Below are 25716 nucleotides of genomic sequence, written 5' to 3'. Positions count from 1 at the left end.
GAAATGGCAAACCTTACTGGAGCCGTTGACAAAATTTGACACAAATCCGTTAATAAACATGGTCTCTACGAACTATCAAAATCACGTCATCCCTATCGGTAGACGCTATATTTATATAAAATATGTTAAAGCATAATTTGTAGCTAACTGGTTGAGATGTGCTTAAGTTTAAATACCGTTAAACATTTATTTTTATGAACACGTGATCAATTTTATATTATTTTACCATCCTTGTACCGAATTTATAAAAAATATCCAAAATATTTCGCTGCAACTTCGCGTCACTGTGTGTATAACTGCTATTTAGTGAGAGCCACGAAGTCAACATAGCATTTAAGCCAATCAGTTAATGTAACGCTGCAATGCGTGTGCTCGATAATTATTCGCAATTATCAGTAATTACTTAATTACCGTGGCGCTTTGTGCAGGCATGTGTGGCGCGTGCAAGCCGCTAATGTTTTGCTTACATGTCGTTTATATTTTTAAAATATCTGCGTTTATTAGCTTAAAGGTGTTCAACAAATTATATAAAATAACAAATTAATTAGAACGAATGGATTGGGCAACAGTAGAGCCAGACCTTGCGTTGATTACACACTAAGACTAAGTAAGAGAGCAGTGCCACGTTTGATCCAGTAGTCGGCCTTTTCATTACCGGATTTCAAGTCCACAGCGATAATGAAGGAACCCGCACGCTCTGGATAATAATACGCTGGACACTGGTAAACACCACGAGTTTTCTTCTTCAAATTCTCGACTGGCTTAAAGTGTATGACGGGCATTGGGGATATCAACTCCATGGGTTGTGGATCCTGCAGACATTGCAACTTGCGCAACCAACCGGCACCTTCCAAAAATAGATTGCGCACATAGACACCTCCACCTTCGCGCACTATGCGCGCTGCGGCCGCATCATCCTCGATGAATACAAAGAAGTCCCATGACAGCTCGTCGATAGGCGTGCGGGTGGCGCGTGCTGATGTCTGCAGCACTGCTGTAAGAAAGCCGGTGGGAAAAGTATACGCTGCCAACCAAAATAACATTGGTTGTTTGAGCGTTTTAGCCCACTGTGAGAAATGTTCGATGCGTAGAATGAGATCGCGTGACCACGCAGCCAGTGGTTTTAAAGATGGATAAGCTGTACAGGTTGATGCATCATTAGCTGAAGAAACGCAGACAAAGTTAATAGTAGAGGTACATACATTTTAGCCACACGGCTGGTACACGACCTTCATAAACCGATTGATAAATATCTTCTAGTTCGGTGCTCATCACGACAAGTCCTTTTATGCCACGCTGCAAATCTCGCATATGTACTTTCATTCTGCTCAGCAGAAAGTTGTAACGCTCTATTTCCTGCAGCAGCACTACTTCGAGTGGTGAACGATTAATGCCGATCAACTTTGCGGTTTGCTCGTAATTTATTTCGTCTGGAGTGCTGGCAAATATGTCTTTGGCTAAACGCAAAACCTTCGTTTCCATACCTTCGCCTACCGAAGTGGTGGTCTGCACTTGCATTGACATGAGGGTCTCAAAAAGCAGACGCGTCTCACCGATCAGCGAGGCAATATCTGCATTGGGGTGTTGACCGAAAGCTTCTGGTTTGTCAAAGTTGGGAAATTGGTGTATCTGATCAATATACGATTGCAGGTCGCCATCAGCGGGTATGAAATAATTTGTGAGCGTTGAGAGACTGTAAATATGATCATATATCTGATATCTATGAAAAATTACTAAATTAGATATTTCAATTACCGAAATTTGTGTGTAGTTAAAGCGGCGTCACAATAGAACTGGTTTATATATGTTGTGAGCAAACGACGATCCCAATCGTCGGTCACATGTCCGCCATAATTGATGCCAGCTATAAGATACTTCAGTGCGCCCCAAGGTGTTTCTTCATACTCATTCAAATACAAAGCCAACAGCACATCGGATACTTCAAAATCGGAGTCGTTAAAACTGTATATAACATTCCAACCAAGTTGCAAAAACTTCTTTCGCTCCAGCAAGACCGTATGGAAGAAGCATAATGCGAATAAAAGCTTTTTATATTTGCCCGTTTCATCAACCGTCTCGAAGTTCTGTTCGTTTATATTATTATATAGACGACGCATGTTCGCTTTTATGCCACGCGGTGGTTCTGTGGTCATTTTTATACTTGATTGTAGTATAGAGATCGGAAATTCGGGATGTGGACTTGAGCTTAACCATAAACGAAAGCGTTTATGTAGTTTCATAGTTTGCATGGTGGCAATGATTTTGTCCAATGTGGGCATCCAACTTAAAGAAAGATGGCAATTAGCCAAAAACACCCAGTTGCCATCACGTACACCGTCCATGATCATTTTCGTAGCAACTGGCGCCTGTCCTTGTCCCAAACTGAGTGAGAACATGCGTTGAGACATTCTGCATTGTTCGGCTAGTGTGATGAGTGATTGTGTGGGATCCACGCCAGGCGAAAGCACAAAAATAAGCGGAGTTTGTGATATGGATTCGTCGAAGGCAGCTTTCAAATCCAAAACGGGCGGTTCCACAAAACGCGGTCCAAGTGTATTGATAATGAATTGGGTGAGACAGAAAGAGATGCGATCGGGTCGTAAGCAACGAACGACACATATTTTCTCGAAGTCAGTCAATTTGTCGTTCCACTCGCCGACAAGATCTTCGCTCTCGGGCGTGGTTGTGGCATACCACACTAAAGTTATTGTGATTAATTTCGTTAAATATTAAGATTATGGGTTTGAATACTTACTCTGCCATAATTTCGGATTTTGTTCAAACGAGTCAATTATACCGTGAAAGCCTGCGACTTTGTCTAGCTCCGTTATATTATCCCAAGCCTGTTCACTAATCCAGTCTGTAATGAAAATTAGATTCATATCATACGTACGCTAAACTAGCAGACAGTAGAAATTTGTGACTCACTGGGACTTGGATTAGGCGCTTGATTTTGCTTATCCAGCACGATACCGCCTTTGAGTATAAAATCATACTCCGCTTCCACTAGTTTGCCGGCACACTCCAAGATTTTCGCCGTCATGTGTATGGAGAAGAGTAATTTGTGTATTTCGAATAAGCCGCGGCAAGTGTTTTTATATACCGAATAAGTATGATAATCGTTTATGTTCTGTATACGTTCGTATACGATCTGATGCTTTGGGCTACGTTCAATTGACTGTATGAAGAGTAAGATGTAAGCGGCCAGTGAGAATTCATACATCGGATCGATTTTGGACATATCCATGAGTACAAAGAATAGTACGGCTGCGCGTTCGGCCGCAGGTTGGTATTCTTGGCGCGCGGCGTCGATTTCGATCTCCGTAACTTCAGCGGTGGCCAAGGACTCCTTTACGAGCACTGATGTTTGACGAGATTTTTGCAGTGTGGCGAATAGCTCGTCATCCTCTAGCAGTGAACCACGACTTTCGTTCAACAGACGCAAAATCTCATTGTCCAAATCGATGAGTGTGCGTTTGTTGCGTGCGATCGTCAATACTAATTCATCCTTTTGCTCTTCTAATGCCGGCTTTTCCTTACGCACGATGATGCCCAAGAGTTGTGCCTGCAAACCATCTTGCTTCACGGCGAAATTTACTATCGTCGTTTTTGACGAAATTTCCGGTGGGTAATGTGGATTTGTGATTTTGGTGGTTATATACAGTTTGAAGTTATCATTATAAGTTATATATTTATCATTGAATTTGATCAATTTCTGGCCGCTCTGCATGGTGAAACTTTTGCGCAGTATCGGATTTATAGCCTGATCCAAAGCCTCGCCTACATTTTGCAATAATACCGGGTTTCCGGCTGACATTGCACGCTCCAAAGAGCGCAGATAGTCCGTTTGTGAGAAATCAATAACTTTTAAATCATTATTGGCTTCATAGTTTTTGATCCAAGTATTAGCTTGTGATTGGGGATCGATAATGAGCGGCCACCGTTGGCCACCCATAACAATGACACCATTTTCAGTGCTAAAGTCGTCGGCAGGCAAGCCTTGTATATTCCACTCACGTATGGTTACGGCATCACTGAGGAAAAGCGTTATTTTCATTTCATCAGTGCAGGGAATTTGATTTGACACAATCAAGCCGACCCAGTTCTCAACGAGAATCTCGCGATACTTGGTATCGAAAGGGCCGAGGTATGATGTGAATGCAGTCGATAGCAGGCAATCGCCAGGCAACTTTTCGAATGCTATATCCAGTAAGGCGACAGTCTCAATCCAACGTTCACGCTCGCCAGACAGAGATTCCACCAAAATGATGGCACGTTCCAGTTGTTTTCTAAAGCGAATACAATTAGTATAATTTATGTTTAAAGATATAGTTAATTTATAATAACTGGTTTGGGCGGTCAGGCATCCCTGATTCTTCTCCATAAAAAATTGTTTATCTTATAACTTAGTTTTAGACCATTCGACAGCGGTTGCCATAGTAAAAGCGGTTTGGATCGTTTATCTAGAGAAAAGTTTGTCATAACGAGTAAGGAAGGGCTAAGTTTGGGTGCAGGAATCAAAGCAAAGGAATTACCTTAAGGTGTAAAACGTCAATCAGCTGTCATTGGATTAGGTATGTGGGTATGTGTCCCGATTTAACCCATTTTGGACCCATAGACATATCATTGCCAGGAAAAGATTATTCTTAGAATTTCAATTATACATCTTACATCGAACCGTAAAGAGTCAACTGCAGGTATTGGGGTTCAAATATTCGGGTCCTAGGGGTTTGGACTGTTTTTTGTTGGATTTGTGCAAATATTTTTCCGATTTCGCTAATTAACTGTTCACTCTTGCATAAAAATTCGAGGTGAATGTCATCTACCAAATTTGGTTGAAATCGGTCGAGCAGGTTCTGTGATATGGGTGGTGCCACGCCCATCTTCCAATTTTTACATCCGCTCTTAAAAAGCCCTCCCTTACAGTCTCTGGTGTAAAATTTTGTGTCTCTGTCGTATTTAATTATGAGCAGTACTTATGTGGGTAGTAGAAGGGCTTCTCTTTCGATTTCAACCTTTTTACAGTGTGTATAGAGGTGCTTAAGGGATTTCTCTTGGGCGAAGTTGATATTTGTAGCTTAAGTGTTTTAGGAGATATTTACATTAAACCAATTAGAGGGCGGGCAACGCCCACTTTTTGAAAATTTGTTATGATAGCCTTGCCAATCTAGAGTTGTTTATAGTAATTTTGTACTTAGTTATGGCACTTTATAAGTTTTCTCTTAATGGTACTTTGAGGGCGTGGCAGGGGTTCAATTACGCCCATCTGCAATACCAACAATCTTATGGTGCCGAGAAATACAAATGTGTCCGAGGTCTCATTAAGATATCTCAATTTTTACTTAAGTTACAGCTTGCACAGACGGACGGACACCGGATTTCTCTCCGTGAGTAGAATTTCATCTTCATATATAACTCGATTAGTTTAAAGTGATCAAAATAACCGTTGGGTGAACAAATCTATTATACCTTGTATCAATGATGAGCAAATATACCTTTGACCCTTCAGATCCAAGTTCAAACTTGAGCATATAAATCCTGCTTTTGTTCTAGTAAAGTCCTAAAAAATTTAAGTCGACTAAATGGAAATCTCTATATTTTCACTATATTGAAGGCACTAAGTCTATGAAGATTTCTTACAGAGGTGGATTAGTTTTGGTGCACTGAAAGGTCTTTAACTAATATGGATTATGAATTACCTCAACTTTTCCTCTTTTATACGCAGTTCATTGAGTAGCTCTGTCTTCTCGTTTAATTGACGATATAGTTCGGCAATGGCGGCATTAAGTTCTTCTAATTTCTTCATAGCCGCGGCCAACATTGCCTGCTTCTCAGCCAGCGAACGCATCGCATTGTCCAACTTCTCCTGCTTTGGTGCCACGATGCGATATACTTTAGCGTAATTTTCAATAGCCATAATCCACTGCATAAGTGACTTGCAGGCCACCGATACTATCGCCACTTTATCCGGTTCTAACTCTGGATTTTTGGTATATAGACCAATTCTTTTTAAGGTCTTATCGGTGACATGATCACGATCGAAATTCTTCAAATCATTCAAAAAGTTAACATCGCCGAGCACTTTTTTTGCGTTCTCCCAAGTAGGCTCTTTGCCCAGTAGTATCAAAACCGCTTCCATAACTTTTTCAATTTTCATTGGCGGACGTCCGTATGACTTAACTTCGGCCACATCTTTCTTACTTAATGCATCTAAGGCCTTAATGGCAGCATCAATCATTGGCATAACAACGTCCAAATCAGCCTGCGCTGTTGCCGCTAACTCTAAACAAACAACTTCTTCTTGCCTTATAACTATGGCCTCTGCATCGACTTTTTCCTTTTGCTCCGTAGCCTCGGCCTTTTGTATCTCTATAATTGCAATAAATTCTTCACATTCCTTAGCTAAGATTTTCACTTGTTCCGAGCTTATTTTCAACTCTTCCGACATGACTGATACCTTCTCTTGAGTTTCTTGAATTTTTGAAAGTCCATTTCGTAGTTTATTGGCGCTTGAGGAAACTTCGTAGCGTTTACTCTCTAGCAGTGCCTTAAAACCGCTCACCAATTCTAGATAGTTGGGCGATGTGACATAATTGTGCCGCTTAACTTCCGCCAGCATCTGCACCGACATCTGTGCCACACTAGAATGTATTACCGAGAATACGTATGCTACTGCCTTCTGCAAACGGTCTTCAGTAGTCTGCACCAAACTGTCCCTATGTTTTTCATCTTCTTTGCCTGGCACTGCAACATTTATTTGAAATCCCATTAAAAACTTTTGTGCCACCTCCAATAGCGCCTCTTGCGGCCACAGACGGAACCAGTTCGGTGAAGTATTATTAATCAAAGCTGGATATTGTCGTATATAACTGCGAAAATCCTCGCCAATCGGACTCATTGCCAGTGACACGTGCATATTTTCGCGTACATTTTGCATGAAGAAGTTGTACAAGGACTCGGTTGTGAATTGTATGCCCGCCTTCTTAGCTGGTCGTTCCAATTCCGTCTTTAGCTCTTCAAATTCATCGGATTTGAAGAGATTTGCCTCTCCTGTGCTCAACATATTGTTAAGTATTTCTAGGAACGCACTTTCCGCCACTTGTTCGTTACTGAAGAGGAATACGGTACCACGCTGTTTGATGCCTGTGACTTTGTACAAATTCTTCAGATCTTCCTTAAATTCGTTGGTTTTGTACTTTTTTGTGACTTCAATAGAAAAAGTACCGAATTCGCAAATAAAAGCAGCCAGTCGGACAAGTGCCTGCCTACCAGAACCGCCTATACCAATGTTGAGTACATGACCACGAGGCTGTGAGATAACACGTACAGCACGCGTTACATGCTCTATAGCTTCCTTGAAGAATACCAAATTCATGCGTGCCATGCCCGGGAAGTTGTTGTATTCCTCCATTTGACGATTGATATATTTTCGAAGATCTTCAAAAGCCAGATCTTCGTAGTAACCTTGATTGCTCATGAAGTCACCAAATATGGGTACAATTTTGTTGGGGCACAGACTGTGAAATGTGATTTCCATATATTTGCCGAGTATGTTATTCACCTCGTTCATAAACCAACCCTGATCTAAATCGTCGATTAGACGATCGCTAAAGACACGAAAAGCCTCGTGTACCCACAGACGCAAAAAGCTTGCGCGTTTCGTTTGTGCCTCATGATGGCCGCGTAGTAGACCTTGGAATATTTTCGATATGTCGCGCAAATTGAATAAATAGTGAGACTTGGCTGGTGTTGGTAGCATGCGTGTAACTACCGCATTATATAGATCTATGGTGCTGGAAGTGATCTTCAAAGCTACCTCACGTATATCATTGGCGAATGGTATTAGCTTCTGTCGCAACATAGTGCCGAAGATGCGCATAATGGTGGCTTCCGTAGGGAAGGTCATATTGATTACGACGAAACGACTTTGGGTACGTGGCGATATCACTTGGCGACCGCCACCTGGTGGACCCATAGCTGCCATTAGCAACGTATTCTGCACATAAATCTTCTGTTGATTACGTCTATTGAACCAATATTTATAATCTATCCATTGTCGTATAAGTTCCAGCGGTGGCTGGGAGCCGTAAGTGTCCTTTGCGGGCATATTAAAATCGTCCATGAAACAAATCATACGTTTGCCACCAATCGGTACAAAGAAGGTCTTTGTACGTTTCTCGGTGCGATTTTCAATTGATTCCTGCAGTCCAGCGGCTGTGGTCTACGAATTGAATTTTGAAAGTGGAGGTTAGCTGTTGTCTATAAGTTAATTAAGAATTGGTTCTCATTTACCTGTGCGGATATGTTTATAGAAAGCACGGTATATTTAGTTTTGTCACAAGAGTCCATAACGCTGACTGCGGTGGAAGTTTTGCCGGTACCCACATTACCAACCAACATTACCGGATGTTCTTCTTGCAGTAGTTTGGACACTAGATATTCATAGCGTACAGTATCCACAGTCGGCACAATTATTTTATAGAATGGAAGACTGAAATAGAAAAAATCAAATGAAATGTACTCAATTTGCCTAATAAAAATATTTAGATTCCAACTAGGCTTAGTTATTCTCACTTACTTTTCATCATACTTCCACGAGTCTGAAAGCATGCTCTCCCAAGGCATAAGTGTACCATGCGCCGGATCGACGTAATAGTCATAAACCGTATCTTTAATTGGGAACGAGCTATCAATCTCTCTTATAAAAGTATCCACTCGGTTGCGGCTATCTTCATCGACCGTAGCACACACCGACCAAATTAGCGAGAACAGAAACCAGAGCTTGCTCATTGTTTCTAAAACATCCATATTACCGGGTGCAATACCATTCTGCTTGGTTGCGAAAGCCTCGAGTAGTTTGCACATTGATATAACTACATTCAATTGATTTGTTTTGACAATTTCTTTGCAACGTAGCCGCTTAAAATCCAACACTTTATCCAAATATTGATCAAAATATTCGCGCACAAGTTTTACATATTCGGGAAGCTTTTGACGAGCTAACCACGAGTTTACGTACGGACGCCAACCCCAGTCGTTGTAATCATTGTAAACCATTCCACAGCGCGAAACTGTTGCTGGTGAGGCCACAGCCAAATCGGCTACTTCGAATAGCAGCGAAACCTGTGCCGGCATTGTTATGCGCTCGCTATTTACTAAAGTTAAAATTTTGTTATCATCCATAACTGAATTCATATTCTCTATCCAGACTGCATCGACCGGGCCGTCGAATAGCAACCATTTCTGTGTGAGATCTTCATCGGCGCATATGACACGCATAATCGAACTGAGTACGCCGTCCAACCATTCGCCGGTCGCTAAATTATACTCGCCGTAAAGTTCGGCTAAATTGAGCGCCTTTGGATTAACCGGATGCACTATGACTGCCTCCCAGCCGGGATGCTTATTGGCGTTCATACGTCCGAAGGCACCTTGTAAGCACTTCCAAGTGACCGACTTCGCGGTGCCTGTATTGCCAATAATCATGGAGGAGTGTCTTGAATTTTTCGTTTCGTACAATTCTATAATCTTCTTGATGGCAATGGGTATAAGCTGTAAGCCGTTGCTTTTCAAGTCATCTTCAATCGCGGTCTTGAAGTCACTATAGTCAATAACAGGTAAAGTAACACCGGGGAAGATATCGGACATAATGCCATTGAAAAGTGGCAAATCGTTGGCAGTCAAACGCGCCACATTCATATCACGCATAGCCAAATAAACGATTTCCTCCTCGTTGGTGTTCGGCAATTGACGACGCTTTCGGCCAGCGTAACGCAATAACGCCACCATTGAACGCAAGCCGAAATCATAGTGATACTGTTTCGATAGTTGTTGTTTGGCTAGTTCGTACAGTGTGAAAACTTTGCGCGCCAAACTGCGAGTGTTTGAAAAACCATCGGAGAAGAGCAAATTTTCTGCTATTATGGCGTTATCTGGCACCATCATGGCTATTGGGCGAAACATTGATTTCAGATTATCGGGGAGTTCGGTGCGGCCGGCATAACCGGGATTCATGGTAATAAAGAGTCCAACAGTATGTTTTAGCTTGATTACGATACCCTCAAAGTTGAACTCGGTTAGTTTGGCTGAAAGCGCCGACATGATGGATAAAATTTGTTGTGCAACTACAGACAATACTTCGATGTTAATACGATTAAATTCATCGAAACAGCCCCAAGCGCCTGTTTGTGCTAAGCCAGAGAAGTTCTTGCCGATGCTCTTGTAATCTAAGCCCTCGGAACAATTCGTGACAATCACCCACATACCTAAGGCTTTACCCAAATCCTTCACGGTCTCTGTTTTGCCAGTGCCAGCAGGACCTTTGGGACTGCCACCGCGATGTAAATGCAATGCCGTCGTTAATGTTATGTAGCAACGATCAGTGAGTGGTGTTATAACTAGACGTCCTGAGTTACCGGTATACTCATAAGCATACCAATGCTCTGTATTTGTTTGCCGGATAACGCAGAGCTCAGACTCGCGATGCCAATAGAAGCGCAGTTGTGAGAACCACTCAAAGTGGCTGACGTCCTTGCAGTTCACCTTATACATGCGATCGATGACATCACGTCCATGAATTTCAATGGTGATCAATGTGTTGACCTTGAGACGCATAATTTTTGTAAGCTCCTTACGGCTTAACTCCGACAGTTTAGCTAAAACTTTATTTTGTTTGCGTTTTAATTTGCGGAGCGGTTTCTTTTGATCGACCATTTTGCAATGTATAAGACTGCGTGTGCATTCGGTTGTCCATTGGATTTGACAAGTCGTGAGCAACATTTGGCCCGGCCATAGCGATAACCACTGCTCGCGATTACTAATCAGTTTCTTCAGAGAGGCTCTTGTTTGCTTGAGTTTCTCTTTCATAACGGCTAACATGAAATCCTCCACTACATTTAACCACTTCTCAGAGGCACCTTCTATATACAATACATTGAGAAATTCTACGTATTCACCATCGTCCGAATACATGCCCATCGCCTGAAATCGGCTCATTGTTTTGCCAACACGTTTCAACTCCAATTTGTACAAATTATCGAAGAGTTTTTTCAAATGCGGTTGTACCAAGTCTGGCCGTTTGGCATTACCCAAAATCTCCAATAAATCATCATTGGAAATGAAATAGAAACGTGGAAATAATTGTCGTTTCGATTCCAGATATATTTCTAAAGCACGTTGTATGAGCTCCAAACGTTCGTCCATTTTGTTGAATCGTTCCAGCAAAAATGGCGGTTTGCGTAGATGCGTTGCCCGTACGGCCGACTTGGCGTTGAACATTTTTGAAGATATCATACGAAATTCATCCGTTAGGCCCACAAAACGTTTCGCCTCGTTCGGCAATTGTTTGCGTATGTCTTCGCCAGCAAATATGTTTTCCAAGTACAACCACTGGCGCTGTACATTTAAAGCCATTTCGATTGTCTCCGCCACATATGAGAGCGTCTTCTCCCAATAATCAACAACCTCAATGAACGGTTCCACAAACCGTGTGGATTTCATAGCCGATATCTGTACCATATGATCTTCAAGTAGTTGCATACAATCGTCTACATTCTTAATACGATATATGCCATCCCTATAGAAGGCCATTTCGAAAGATTGTTTGCGCCAAATGCTTGCAATGTTCTTGATACCATTTTCAATTTGCAGTTCCATTGTGGCGGCATTGGAGATATCTTGAATCTCTTCAGAATAGGCTTGAAAATCCAGGTTTATGATAAGTTCTAGTGTGAACTTTTTGGAGTTTTCATCGAAATATCTAAATTGGAAATCTATTGTATAAGTGAGTTCTTTTAGCAGAGACTGCACAATCACATTGAAGGGATATCAAATCAAATCTCAGGTAGCTGAGAGTAGTTAAAGTGGCAAATAGCACGAGCGAAACTACAACGAAGTGTTGGGATCGAAATAGTATGGCTAGTGCCTACAAAAACACCTTAAAAAAAGTAAGGAAGGGCTAAGTTCGGGTGTCACCGAACATTTTATACTCTCGCATGATAAAGTGATAATCGAGACTTCATTATCCGTTATTTACATATTTGTTTATTTTGGTTCCTAATATATATTGCATTATACAGAGAATCAGATGGAATTCAAAATAGCGTTATATCGGAAGAAGGCGTGGTTGTTAACCGATTTCGCCCATATTTCGTACATATCATCAAGGTGTTATATTATATACCAAATTTCATTGAGATCGGTCGAGTACTTCCTGAGATATGGTTTTTGGTCCATAAGTAGGCGACGCCACGCCCATTTTCAATTTTTAAAAAAAGCCTGGGTGCAGCTTCCTTCTGCCATTTCTTCCGTAAAATTTAGTGTTTCTGACGTTTTTGGTTAGTCGGTTAACGCACTTTAAGTGATTTTCAACATAACCTTAATACGGGAGGTGGGCGTGGTTATTATCCGATTTCTTCCATTTTTGAACTGTATATGGAAATGCCGGAAGGAAACGACTCTATAGAGTTTGGTTGACATAGCTATAGTAGTTTCCGAGATATGTACAAAAACCTTAGTAGGGGGCGGGGCCACGCCCACTTTTCCAAAAAAATTAGATTAAAATATGCCCCTCCCTAATGCGATGGTTTGTGCCAAATTTCACTTTAATATCTTTATTTATGGCTTAGTTATGACACTTTATAGGTTTTCGGTTTCCGCCATTTTGTGGGCGTGGCAGTGGGTCGATTTTACCCATCTTCGAACTTAACCTTCTTATAGAGCCAAGAAATACGTGCACCAAGTTTCATCATGATATCTCAATTTTTACTCAAGTTACAGCTTGCACGGACAGACGGACGGACAGACGGACGGACAGACAGACATCCGGATTTCAACTCTACTCCTCACCCTGATCACTTTGGTATATATAACCCTATATCTGACTCTTTTAGTTTTAGGACTTACAAACAACCGTTATGTGAACAAACTATAATACTCTCCTTAGCAACATTGTTGCGAGAGTATAAAAAGTAGTTCAAATTAGTGAAAATTTTTGATACACAATTTTTTTTTGCTATTAATGTCTAGAGATTTGTCGAAAAATATATTTTTTCATTGCTTTATAGTTTTAGGGATACCTTATCCAAATTTTAATTCAATCCTTACTTACTCATTCCCTTTTTTTTTTTTAATTCAAATTGGATTCCCTCAAGAACCCGACTTTAACTTTTTGTGTTTCATAGATCGATTTATCGTTTCATGCACTTAGCTGCTGAAACTCTTCTTAAAAATTCTATATTTGAAAATACGGACTTTACCCCTTCCATTTTGGACCCCTTCAATATGATTGCACTTTTTTCATATATATTTACACTCCAACGGTGTCTCGCACATTATCCCAGTGCCGCTTTCGCATGCATGGGTTCTTGAGCGCCGTTATTAAGGGCAGTGTACGTCGGAAACTATCCACCGTTTTGGTTGTTACTTGTAACATCTCCCAATCGCGATCGATGTACCGTTTATTTAAGGTATTGAACTCTTTGTACAGATTAATGGCTGTTTCTTCCATTACATCGATATTAATTTGCCAAAAATTGGCTCTACGCCACTCATCCCAGGCAGTCTGCCATTCAAGTATGAGCTCCCAAATACTTTTAACAACTGCTAATTCATTCTCTAATTTCTTTAAATCCATATTATCCGGCTGATTTATATGAAATGTGCTTAAATCGTTAGTTAAACTCTGTTCGAAATTAAAACAATCTCTAACTTTATTTTCAATAATTCGTAAGTATTTAAGTGCGATTTTCGGTTTGCTATGGAAGGAAAAAAGGTTAGGAAGGATTGGGGAAAGAAAAATAAGGATGTTATGTGAAGGAAATGAAAATAAGGATTTGGTGTTAATTAATTATAATTGATATGATTTTTACGTGTGTGCAGAGGTTGGTAACTTCATCAAGAAATCTCCCAAAAACTCTTTCATGACTGTCTTGAATTTTTCTGCTTGTCGCAGCAATGTCTTTTTGAATTCCTCTCGTGTCATTTCCAGCATATCACTGGAATGCAATAAAATTTTCAAATACGCATCCCACTCTGTCTCCAGATTATTGACAAGCTTGCGTGTGCTTTCGGGTATTTCAACCAGATAATAATCGAGTAGCTTAAATAGACTGAGCATTGCAGGGAACTCCGCTTGTTTACGTGGCGCATCGCTGAATAGAAATTCATAGAGTTCAGTTGCCTCGCGTGCTTCTTTAAGATTACGTGGTATGATCTGTATGCGATCGCCATTCTTACGCATGTAACGGTAAACACCTTTAAAGATTGCAAATGAATAAGAAACTCATAAGTATAAAAGTTTTTTGATTTCACAGCATTTTGAACACAGATATTTGAGTTAAGCCAACATTGTGTGTTCAGAAAGTTTTCGTGTTGTACTCACCATTGATTTTAGTTGTGGCACGTCGCAGCAGCAGTTTTATATTTAACATTTGCCACTTTTCAATATAATCCATGAGCGTGTTCTTAAGAAAGTTCTGATTAACCAATATAAAGTACACATTCACTATGGAATCTTTCATGCCGATTTCATCAGCCAAACTGCTATAGTATTCAATACTCTGCTCAAAAACATAAGATTTTTGATCGGTTGATAGTATGTTTTTAGTGAATTCCAATTCTGTTTTTTCCCAAATATCTTTATAATAGCGCCAACCCATTAAAAATGTTTCGATCTCTTCTTCATTATATTTTACTTCGTATTCGAGTGATGATTGTATTTCCTTGGCTTCTAAATCATTCGCAAAAGTTACAGAAAATAACGGTTGTTGATATTCCTTTGGCAATTTCAGTTTTGCGGTGAGTCTAGGAAAAATCGCCAGACTTGTGCTAACACGTTCGAATATACCAGAGAATAGCTGCATGATGTCTTTCATATTGGGGTTGAGTTGTATCTAATGAAGGATGCAGATGCAAGCAGAAGCGAAATCAAATTGTGCATGTGTACTAATATACTTTAATACTTATATAGTATAGCTCTGCAATAAATACCAGAAAAAGATCTCAATTTTTCACTTACCTTGCCACCAACAATATCTGCTTCCAATATGAGTATAGGCGATGGTAGTATGTCACCTTCGGACCGCACCAGATTGTACACGTTGAGCAAAGAGTTACGGGCACAGGTCATAAGCGCAGCATTTAGCATAGCGTCGAATTGTATAATATACTCATACCACTCGCTTTCCATCTAGAAGTCAAAGAATACTTATATTTAGACAATAATAATTGAAATGATCTTAAAACGAGAGCAAGTAAGGAGGAACTAAGTTCGGGTATAACCAAACATTTCATACGGCTTGTTAGTTATAATAGTCTAGGGCCTAGACCTTTACACGAGAAACAAGATCTCACCCAAAAGTTCGAAAAAAAATATTACGTGTATGGGACCCAAAGGAAGTATTGGCCATATACGACCGATTTTTGATATTGAGACATACTATTATCAGAAAAGAATTATCTCTTAACTTCAATAATATGTCTCACACATTGATCGATATTTGCGGTAAAATGTCAACTATAGGTACTGGGTTCCAAATGAGCGGTATCTAAGAGCTTGAAAAGTTTCAGTTTGCTGCGGACTCACCTCATCCAAAACAGGTTGGAACTCCTGGAATACCGCAAATAACAAATCCACAATCGTTTCATAGTGCCCTATAATAATGTTTGTTGCTTTACGTGTAGAGGCCGCCAATGACAACTCGAAAACTGGCAATTCTACTGCACCGCTTAGCGCTACCTTTATTAGAGCTGTATCGCAGATTTTCTCGCATGTCTTCGCAATCTGGCGGTTAGCGCGTTTATAAATATCCAAAGAGTCCTGCAGCTTTTTAGTGTGCTTGGCACAGTCAGCTATATAAGCGTCACTTAACTCACCACTCCAAGTAAGCTTAAACAAGCCAGGTGCAATTTTACGATCGCATGCATGTATTAGTGCACGAAAGAGTGTGCGCTCTTGTTCCGAGAGTGCGGCAAGTATGCGATTGTAGTCCAAGCATACGGTAAGGACACTGTTGTAGACAAATTGCAGCGTGCTATAACGATCGTACACCTTTCGTATTAGTGGTGGTATTTGAAATCCAAGGTTATCAAAATGACGCGCTTGCTCGCATATGCTCAGTATCGAGCGATCCATATTACATTCGATCAAGCCGCGCTTAACCTTGCTGCGTATGAGCAAAGTACGCTCCAAACGACTCTCGAGTGTGGGACTACTGCAATTATTTACCCAATCATCGAAAGCTTTTTTGATCTCCTTGGTGTACTCTTTTTTGAGGTTCTCAAATTTATCAAGTACTATTTTTGCTTCGGGCACAACTGGCATCCACTCGGATGTATTGAGGCGATCGCGCAGCCACTGCAAGCGTTCGAGATTAATGCGATAGCCGATGGCACGCGAAACATAATAAGGCAACCAAGATTCATGCAGTTTCACACGTTCCATTAGCATTTTGGTTGTATCGGACATTTCTTTATCGAACATTATCCAGACATCGCTTACTTGTCGCAGGAAGGTCTTACGTATGCTAGCGCGATAGGAATAGAATAGCGTAACATTCAGTACCTCCAAACCCTCCTCGATGTTGCAGATGCGTTGAAAAACGTTAGACATTAATCGTTGAATGGTCTCTTCAAAACTCTGCACGGTGCGACGATATTTTAGTACCTCTTCATACCTGCAAGAGAACATTATTTGAATAATATGAAAACAAGAAAATTAGTAACTATATATATTATAAAGGATTTGTCCGGAAAGTAATAGGACCGGTTTTCTTCAGCCGCGTCTGTACTTTGGACCGTGCGTGCACCGACTGGATTCGGTAGAGGGCGTTCTTAGCTAACAAACGAGCGACTGATAAGTAGTCTCCGAGCACCTGGAGAGTTAGGGAAAACATTTTCGCGCGACGTTGTTCTATGAGTGGTGTAAGCCGAAAATGCAGCGTTCGTTAGAGAAAGGGTACGCGATTAAATTCTGTGTGGAACTCTGTAAATTCGCGACAGAGACGTACGTGGTATGATCAGATCAAGTAGGCTTGCCCAGATGTTGCTTTGGAAAAAAGTGGCGTGTTTCGGTGGCACCAAGCCTATTGAAGGGCCCAAAGTGAAAACGATGCTCATTTCCTTTTTTGACATCAAGGTCAAGTTTTACGTGGAAGTTCTCAAGAGACTCAAACGAAGGGTCAATCGGGTCCGACAAAACATCGCAGCCGATTCGAAGTTGCATCACGACAAATCCCGGCTCACACCACCTTTCTTGTGTATTGCTACCTAATCAAGGCCGGCATCCCAACGCGTCCGCAGCCGCCCTACAGCCCAGATGTGGCCCCGGACTTTTTTTCCTTTTCTGAAAAGGTCGATGAAACTCACCAATAACCAGGGAATAGTCGAAAGGGGGGATTTTACCCGCGAACTTGCCCCGAAGAAGCCGAATTGTTCCAAACGGTAGGACCAGGAGTGGCCTCCGTTGGTTGGATTTTACTGAAAATTTATTTATACGAAAGTTTTTAAGGAGGGAAAAACGTTGACGGGACCCCTGAAATCTAATGCCGATGTGTTTTGAAATTTTAGAAAATCTGCACCAATTAAAGGAACACGTGATATTCAATGATAGCAACGTACCGATTCCCACCTTTACCGCCGCCACAGCGAAAATATGCTCATAGGAACGGGTTTGTTAGGACTAAAAAACGGTTTTAACCTATTTTATCAACTATTGTCATTAAACTAAACAGAGTGAAGTCGGATATCTGTATAAATGTCTTACCTCCGGTGTTGAAATAAACTTATCAAAGAGCTTCAATGGTCACAGTATATATGGTACTTCTCCTGCGAGTTAACGTAATTGCACTGGGCTTGGAAATCAAACTAGAAGTGGCCGCGTTTGGAAATCATCTAGAAACTGAGTATTCCCCCAGCAAAGTAGACAACAAAAAAAATTATGTGCAGCGCATGACTATGATATTTGAATTGGACCACCATGTCTGGTGCGAGAGAACGCACATTAGACGTTGCTTTGTGGAGGTTAACTATCCTCTTATAACAATTTTTCATGATCGTAATATACTTAGCGGTTGTGTGAATTTCCCGTGGTACCTGTGGCTGACATTTACTATTACGACCGCTAAAAACGAACTGGGGCATACGTGTAGAATGAGGCTGAGGCGCATCAAAACATTTCAAATACTGAGTAATAGGCCGCGGTTTGTATTATTTGCAAGGAGTACGGTTCCAAAAGTAATTATAGAATTTATAATCAACGAGCTTCGTTTTTAAGCCTATGCTCCTCGCTTTATGTCAAATCAGGGAATGAGGCTTTTATATGTATTGTAGTGCGAGTGTTTTCAGTACACGTTGATGACGTAACTCACCATTCATTTTTATTAACATTCAATATAAGTTCCTTAGAGTCGTGTTCCAAAGCATCCAGCAACACCATAAATTGTTTTTCAACGCCTTCTGCAGTCCTCTCAAACTCTTCGCCGTTAGTGCCGCCAAATGTTGGCTTTGGTATTGCCTCGGTTTCATCCAAACGTCCAAATACGATCATTGATTCACATATGTCAATAAGATCATTGAGACGTTCAATAAATGCGTCTACATGATTAAAGATCATCGCATTTTCCAAATCCCAACCAATATCCGGTTTAAGAGTGGCATGTTCCTTCGACATTAAATCGTAGATGGCTCTGTATGAGAGGCAACAGTCGATTGCCATATTTGCCATACGTATGCCAAAGCGTGGGTTTCCTTGCAATACTTTATCAACATTTACCTGATCCAATGAGAACTTGATAATTTGGTTACTGAGATTGCGAAATAGACCAGTGATGAGATCGCGCCGTTGATAAAACTCAGAATTCAACCAAATGTAACGTATGATGTTCACAATTCGTGGTATGAGCGCTGGCACTGCAGCTGGTGATTCGGCTTGGTCAATGTGTGAGCAAGGCTCATTTAACAAAAATAGATATTTAATATTCGATTTGGCCTCTTCCATTTCATTGTGACATTCTTCGATGAGTTCATCCACTTGCTTTATATAAACTGAATGTGAATTGCGTAAAACGTGAATAATCTGTTGTACGTCTTCGTGTTGCAATTGGGTGTCCAAGCCTTGTAATACTTCAACTGGAAGAAATAAGGGTATCAGCATCTGGTTTCATATTGAGTATCATATATTTTTACTGCTTACATCGATAAAGCCAGAACTCATACTCTTCTGTCGGCACCACGAAATCATGTTGTGCTATGAGTGTCTTGTCATTTATGAGTGTACGAATTTGCGTCGTCCAATAGACTACAATCGCTTCGAGATTTTTAACGAATTCACGATCGTGCTGTACATCTGCTCGTGAAATCTGTTTTACCACATAAGGTACATATAACACTGTAAGACCGGACATTTTGTAATGCAAACTCGTAAGATAACATAGAAATTTATCCATTGCTCTGCAGAAGCGACTCTTAATATTGTCGTTCCAATCCTTGTAGTTACGGAATATTGGCTGATATACATATTGCATAATTTTCAGTAAACAGCCATCAACGTCCTCTTGTATCGTACCGAAGTATATCTCATCATGGAAACCGTCTACTGTGAAAATCTGATTTTGCTTACGTACGAAATAGCAAATATCAGCTACGGGGGCCAGAGGAAATCCAAGACAAGCGCTAAGGATGTTACGATCATAGAAAATAGTCATAAGAGGATAGTTAACCTCCATAAACCACCGTCTAATGGTAACTAACGTCTCCTCACACCAATCACGATGGTCCAACGCGAATAACATTGTCATGCGCTGGACATACATGATGAGCTTATTCAATTCCTCCTCGGTATAGTCAGGTATTGGTATAACTGGCGTAGTGGGTAGTAGATCCTTTTTCTTTTTATCCGCAGCCTCTGCATAGATTTGTACAATGAAGATATGCGCATAAAAATTGGTGTCTTTTTACCAAAAATATTCATTAGTGTTAATTACCTTGATCATCCGTGGAAGAGCTGCTCGACATGCTAAGGGTGTCGCCTGCGGCTCCTTTGTCCATATGTTTCCCAGCATCTTTTCCTGCCTGAGCCATTTTGGTTACTTGTTAAACACGTCTATTCACTTTATAAAACTGTTCTGGAATGTGAAAATTTCTGAAAATGTTTTCTCAGATTTACAAGCGTTTCCATGCAGTCATGAGCGAGTTGTTAATGCAAAGTAGAATTCAAATGGAGTATATGTGTTGCTTAGAAGCGCTTGGTAAACAAAATGTTGTAAATAAATATTGCTAAATTTGTTGCCTAGAGCAACGTAAACAGCTGATCGCTTATTGATTATTTTGATTTTTTGTTCGTAAAGAAAATATGTGAATGTTGGGTTCCAACGTGTAGAAATCCTACAAGTTATGCACTTCCTGTTGTAAGGTTATATTCAATGCCAGCTCTTGTGTTCGAATTTGTGTTTTCTAGACAAGGTGTGCAATCTGTTACGAAAGCTTGTCGGTTTATTTGTAGGAACTGTACTCGACTCATTTTTTCTGGGGAAATCTTTGACAAGCTTGTATATCGAACCTACGAGCTCGAAACATGATTGCCGTCAAACCGAGGAACTGATTTAAGAAAATAAACTAATCTGCACGGGACGGTAAGGACTACTATATCATGCTGTTAATGACTGTAGGTACAAGAAAGCAGAGTTTAAAAGTCTTATGATAAAAGAAAGAAGGGAAAGGTAACTTTAAAGACGAAATTTACTTATCAAGCCTAAAAAACGTGATTTATAATAAACGATATTAGTTTAAAATGTGAGGTTATGTTTGGTTATAAAACTGACCCTCCCAAGAAAGGAAATGCAGGATACATGGCAGCTTTCACAGCCCTTTTTTTCTCATATTCGTAAATATGTACATATATGGTAGATCGTCGGACTATTATAAATCGAAGAAATGTTTCGAGCTTATCTCAAATTTATTAGCCACTTTGCCAGGTTACCCAATGTTGTGTTCACTGAGATGTTTCAACCTCAGTTTCTCACAAGCTGAAAAGTTGCGACGAAGTGCCTAGATGATTCCACATCACCTACCTTCATACAGCTTTGGCAATTTTCATACGAGAAGTATTCTTACCACAAGAACCAGTGAAGGAAAGATAAAGAATATTGAGAACAATTCCTTCCAGGACTGGAGTTGTCGGAGTGACCTGGGGCTCCGCAACAATGTCCATGCTAAAAGATAAGAACTATATTTTAAAATTTCTTGCGTTCCATTCTGTGTAAGAAAACCTCGTAATCGCCAATTTTCTGGTTGTTGACCAGCTCAGGAGGTCCATAGCTCTAAAGCTAGAGCAAAGAGGGTAGGGAGCACCGACTTGGTCTCTATCTGATGAAATTGGGGTAAGGGTGCTCTCTCCTCAAAGCTTATCGGTTTTGCAATTTCCACCGCTTCCACTATGACTTGGCACCCCAACAAGTTGGATTAGAAAATAGCTTGCTGCTATTGATGAAGAGGTCACACACTCCTTGACTAGTCTTAACCGTAGTTTCAGCGAGCTGAAACGTAGTAAAGCAGTTCTGCTATCGGAATCAATACAAGCCTCTCTGAAGAAAAAGCAGTATATCTAAGCCATATCCGCATTTCTCACTCCACACTACAGTGGTCTAGTGGCTTGTAGTTACAGTTGCTGCAGAGTTCGCAGCAGAAGACTCCCCCTTTATCTTTCACCTACCCTTTCCGTTGGTCCATCCGTGAAAAAGTTTACTGTTTTTAGTGACGTTCTTACTTCTATTCAAATATTTTATAACATTTGTGGTCAAGGTAGAACAGTCAAGCTGCAAATCTTACTTCAAGTTATATTGAGTTTTTTTCTCATTTCACTTTCCGTTTATTAAGTCACCTGGACCATATGTAAATTATGTTGTTAATAAATTCTTAAACGGAGGGTGTTCCAAATGGAAATTATGTTCGTCACCTTCCGACGATACTTATCAAATCATGCCATAATGTAAACAAGCATAAAAGCTAATCGATGACGTGCTATCCTCAATGAATTCAATATCACACTCCCGCACTACTTCGTCTAGCCAAGCCCAACGTTTGTTTACTTATTGCACATTGAGTATCTTGGCGGCCTGGCGGCTTGGCGGCAGCAAACGCAACAGTGTGCAGCATTGCAGTGGCAACATGCCAACAAGTTAATTACAATAATTTTATACTCTTCGCCTGCAGTAGCAATCGATCAATGGCAAATCCCTCAATTGTGCTTTCTTAATTTGCGGAAATTTTCGACATTTCATCACCAGCCATCCAGCCAGCCAGCCAAGCGGCAGTGTGCAGCGTGCGCTGTTTAATACACAATGCACAGGGCGCCTGCAAAAGGAATTACATTAAATAATAAATTACAATAATTAAGCGCAATACACCGGCGCAAAAGGGTGTAATTCACACACGGCTCACTCGAGTGTTGGCACCCTCTTAAATTTAAACATAGGTTAGCAGCAGCGCGCCAGCATTTCATCTCCGGAGAGTAAGAGTAAGTAAAAGAGAGAACGTTTGACGAGTGGAAACGAAAGAAAAACACCAACAATGGCCTTAGCACTTCGGAAGAATTTTGCAATTGTTGCATCAGTTGATATACTTCTTTCTTGTGTTTTTTTTTTATTCTTTTCTTTCTTACTGTTGTCTGTCACACCCTCGATTGCTGTCTGCAAGGAGTCTGCAGCTGAAGAAACCACTAGCGTTTGTCATCGGCCACCACAGAATTGGCGGCTGGTAATGATGAGATTGAGCGGCACTGAAAGCGTTGCAGGCGGGATTCAAGCACATGTAGGCAGGGCAGGTAGACAGGTAGACAAGTAGATATGAACTTAAGCCATATATGTACCTATGAACATGTGCGAGTGCTTGTGACCAAGAGAAAAAAATAAGTAAATTTAATGGATATAGGGGTTTGGGTACGTATTTGTGATGGCCAACGTTCCCTCGTTCATTGGCAATTCAATAAGAAAGTCCACTAGCGAACTAGTAATTTAAGCAGCGAAAATTTTGAAGCCTTGAAGAGGTCAAGTTTAACCTGCCATTGGATTAAAGGGTTGCCATTGTTATTCACAGGATTAATGAAATAAAAAATCGACCCTGAATAAAATATATTAAGTTTATCACGAAGCAAGTATCGAGCGTACTATTCGCAACACCATCACCATATAGACCACGTCGAGCTCATAGTAATGAAAATATGGTAGTCGTGGCTGAGAATGTACATGAAGACCGGGAGATTCGATTCGTCGACGTTCGCAGCAACTCGCATTCACGTATGGAACTACTGGCGTATTTACGGGGATATCTTAAATTGAAAGTATGTATACAAAGACTGAAGCCGCTCTATCTACCCATGCGACATCCCTTCGCTCTATGGGATCTTGGCAAGTTTCAATAAGATCCGATGTTTTCGAGCCAAATTTTATTCAGTGATGAGGCTCATTTCTGGCTCAATGGGTATGTCAACAAGCAAAATTCATCCAGAAAAAACAAGGTTATAGTGTGGTTTGTGGACCGGTGGAACCATCAGTCCATATTTTTTCAAATTGATGCGGGTGCGAACGCACCGTCAATTGCGACCGCTATCGCGCCGTAATAACCGTCTATTTGATGCCTGAAATTGAAGCTCGTGATCTCGGCGTTATTTTATTTCACCAAGGCGGCACCACTTTCTCCACATCGCGTCAATCAATGGATTTATTGAGAGAACACTTCGGAGAGTAGATAATTTCACGTTTCGGTCCGATCAATTGGCCACTAAGATCGTGTGGTATCGTTACGTTAGACTTTATCCTGTGGGGATATGTAAAGTATAAAGTCTATGCGGACAATTCCGCCTCGATTCAGACTTTGAAGCAAAAAACACAGTCATTCGCCAATTACCAGTCGAAATGTTCGAATGAGTCATCGAAAATTGAACTCAACGGATGGACCATCAGAGACGTAGCCGCGGCCAACATTTAAAAGAGATAATATTCAAAAAATTAAAAATATGGGGAACTCGAAATGGATCATTCTTTAAATGATACCGAGCTGAGTCGATTTAGCAATATCTGAACTTGTCCCTCAGTTTCCTAGATATCGATCTGACCACTTGGTAGAAATTTCATTCGCGGCATGAGGAGTTTTTTTGACCTAAAGCGCTCTTACTTTCAGTAGTCTTCGAAAAATCCACGTGAAATGATTAATACATTTCACATAGAGGGTTTCCCCGTTAGCTGTTGCGTATACTGTATTGGAGCGTTTTACATGCTCGCACACTTCAGGATATACAGAGAGTTTCAAAAGTCCTAACCACATTATTATTGAATTTTTTCTATACAAAGTATGTGCTTGCTTTAAAGCGTTGTTTCATAATCGATTTATCAAATTTAAAGTACACTTGCTTCATTTTTAATAGACACATTTACGGATATGTATGCCTTTATGAAAGTGATATGTACTCGTATTTACACATTTTGTATTTGCAAATGAAACGGTGTTGTCTTGTTATTTAACATTTTCTTTAACATTCCTAGCAATATACTGTCGTTGTCCAAATAGCGGTTTCGGTTGTTCTTATTGTTGCTATTGTTATTGTGCATGTTGGCCGCCCGGCTGCGACCCACTTCAATTTGATTTACGATTTGGCGACACGCCTATAACTAACAACTGCGTTCGCCCCCCAAACAAAGGCACAGCATACTCCAACTCTACAGAGTGCTCACAGTTATGTAGGTATGTACATATATGTGTACATATGTAGATATACATGCGCTATATGTATGTATGTATGTGAAATTTAACATTAAACTTCTTATGTACATGCCCATACACTATATGTATACATATTAGGGTGCTCCAAAAAACGATTATTTTTTTTCCTTATGTAGTATACCGTTATAATTCAATTCTATTACAAATTAATACTTGAATATAAGTTGAACTACACAAAATCGTATTCAGTAAACAAAGTAGGAAAAGATGAATGAAAACTTAAGGGGTTGCAAGAGTTTACGGGCTTCAAAAAAATAGTTTTTTTTATTTTCTTATTAAATTCTAAAACTTCTCTACAATTTTGTCCTAAATTGAAAATTGATCCGAGTAATAGTTTCGGAGCCTTGAAAACTTGCGCCGTTTTTCTCTAAACTGATTGATTAAAGTCGGTAAGCCAATTTTCTCGAAAACTACTAAACCGATCTTCATGAAATTTTACATAGGTCTTTGAGAAAAAATTAAAAAAAACGAAAAACGAAGGTTTCATTGAAATTTTAATTCTTTTGTAAAAATATCTACCAAAAAAAATTCAAATTTTTTCTATCGTCCAAGTTCTATGTTAAGATTTTAACATATTTTTTCACCTTAGATCATACTGTAAGTAGTTATCCTGCCAATGCGGGCGTACTGTTTCCCGAGAGGTCACCAGAAATGGCATCGCAATGGCCAAGTTTACAATTTTTTTAACCCAAAATTTCAGACTTCTTTGTTAATAGTGTATGTTTGTAGCAGTGAAAAATTCTAATAAAATTTTTCAATTTATATATGAGAAAACATTGTTGAAAAAGGGCTTTTTTTACACGAGGAAACCCATATAACCACTTAAGATCGCAAACTTTAGAATTTTTTTTAATGAAAAAATTAAAAGTTTTTTTGGCCCACCCTAATGAAGACAATGTTATTTTCGTATACGCTTGCATTTTCTAAAGTTTATAAATATTTCCA

General features: G+C 40.2%; 1 protein-coding gene across 2 annotated transcripts; it reads right to left on the bottom strand.

Annotated features, from left to right (window-relative positions):
• Positions 1-470: 470 nt before the first annotated feature.
• Positions 471-20222, bottom strand: LOC105233317 (dynein axonemal heavy chain 2). Of its 2 annotated transcripts, XM_049454962.1 has the most exons (16): positions 19980-20222; positions 19190-19900; positions 18366-19125; positions 15584-16673; positions 15017-15187; positions 14381-14891; positions 13869-14253; positions 13311-13754; positions 8579-11758; positions 8293-8491; positions 5700-8221; positions 2929-4289; positions 2756-2860; positions 1756-2698; positions 1203-1693; positions 471-1138 (listed from the first exon to the last, which is right to left on the bottom strand). In XM_049454962.1, the coding sequence occupies exons 1-16, from the start codon at positions 20074-20076 to the stop codon at positions 591-593; spliced, it is 13518 nt and encodes a 4505-aa protein (XP_049310919.1). In that variant the 5' UTR covers positions 20077-20222; the 3' UTR covers positions 471-590. The 2 variants fall into 2 exon arrangements, with proteins under 2 accessions (XP_049310919.1, XP_049310920.1); XM_049454963.1 differs by lacking the exons at positions 18366-19125; positions 19190-19900; positions 19980-20222 and adding an exon at positions 17762-18303.
• Positions 20223-25716: the final 5494 nt, after the last annotated feature.

The sequence above is a fragment of the Bactrocera dorsalis genome, chromosome 4 (assembly GCF_023373825.1).
Source record: "Bactrocera dorsalis isolate Fly_Bdor chromosome 4, ASM2337382v1, whole genome shotgun sequence".
NCBI lineage: Eukaryota > Metazoa > Arthropoda > Insecta > Diptera > Tephritidae > Bactrocera > Bactrocera dorsalis.
The sequence above is the reverse complement of the archived record's forward strand: the minus strand, read 5'-3'. Positions and strand labels throughout refer to the sequence as shown.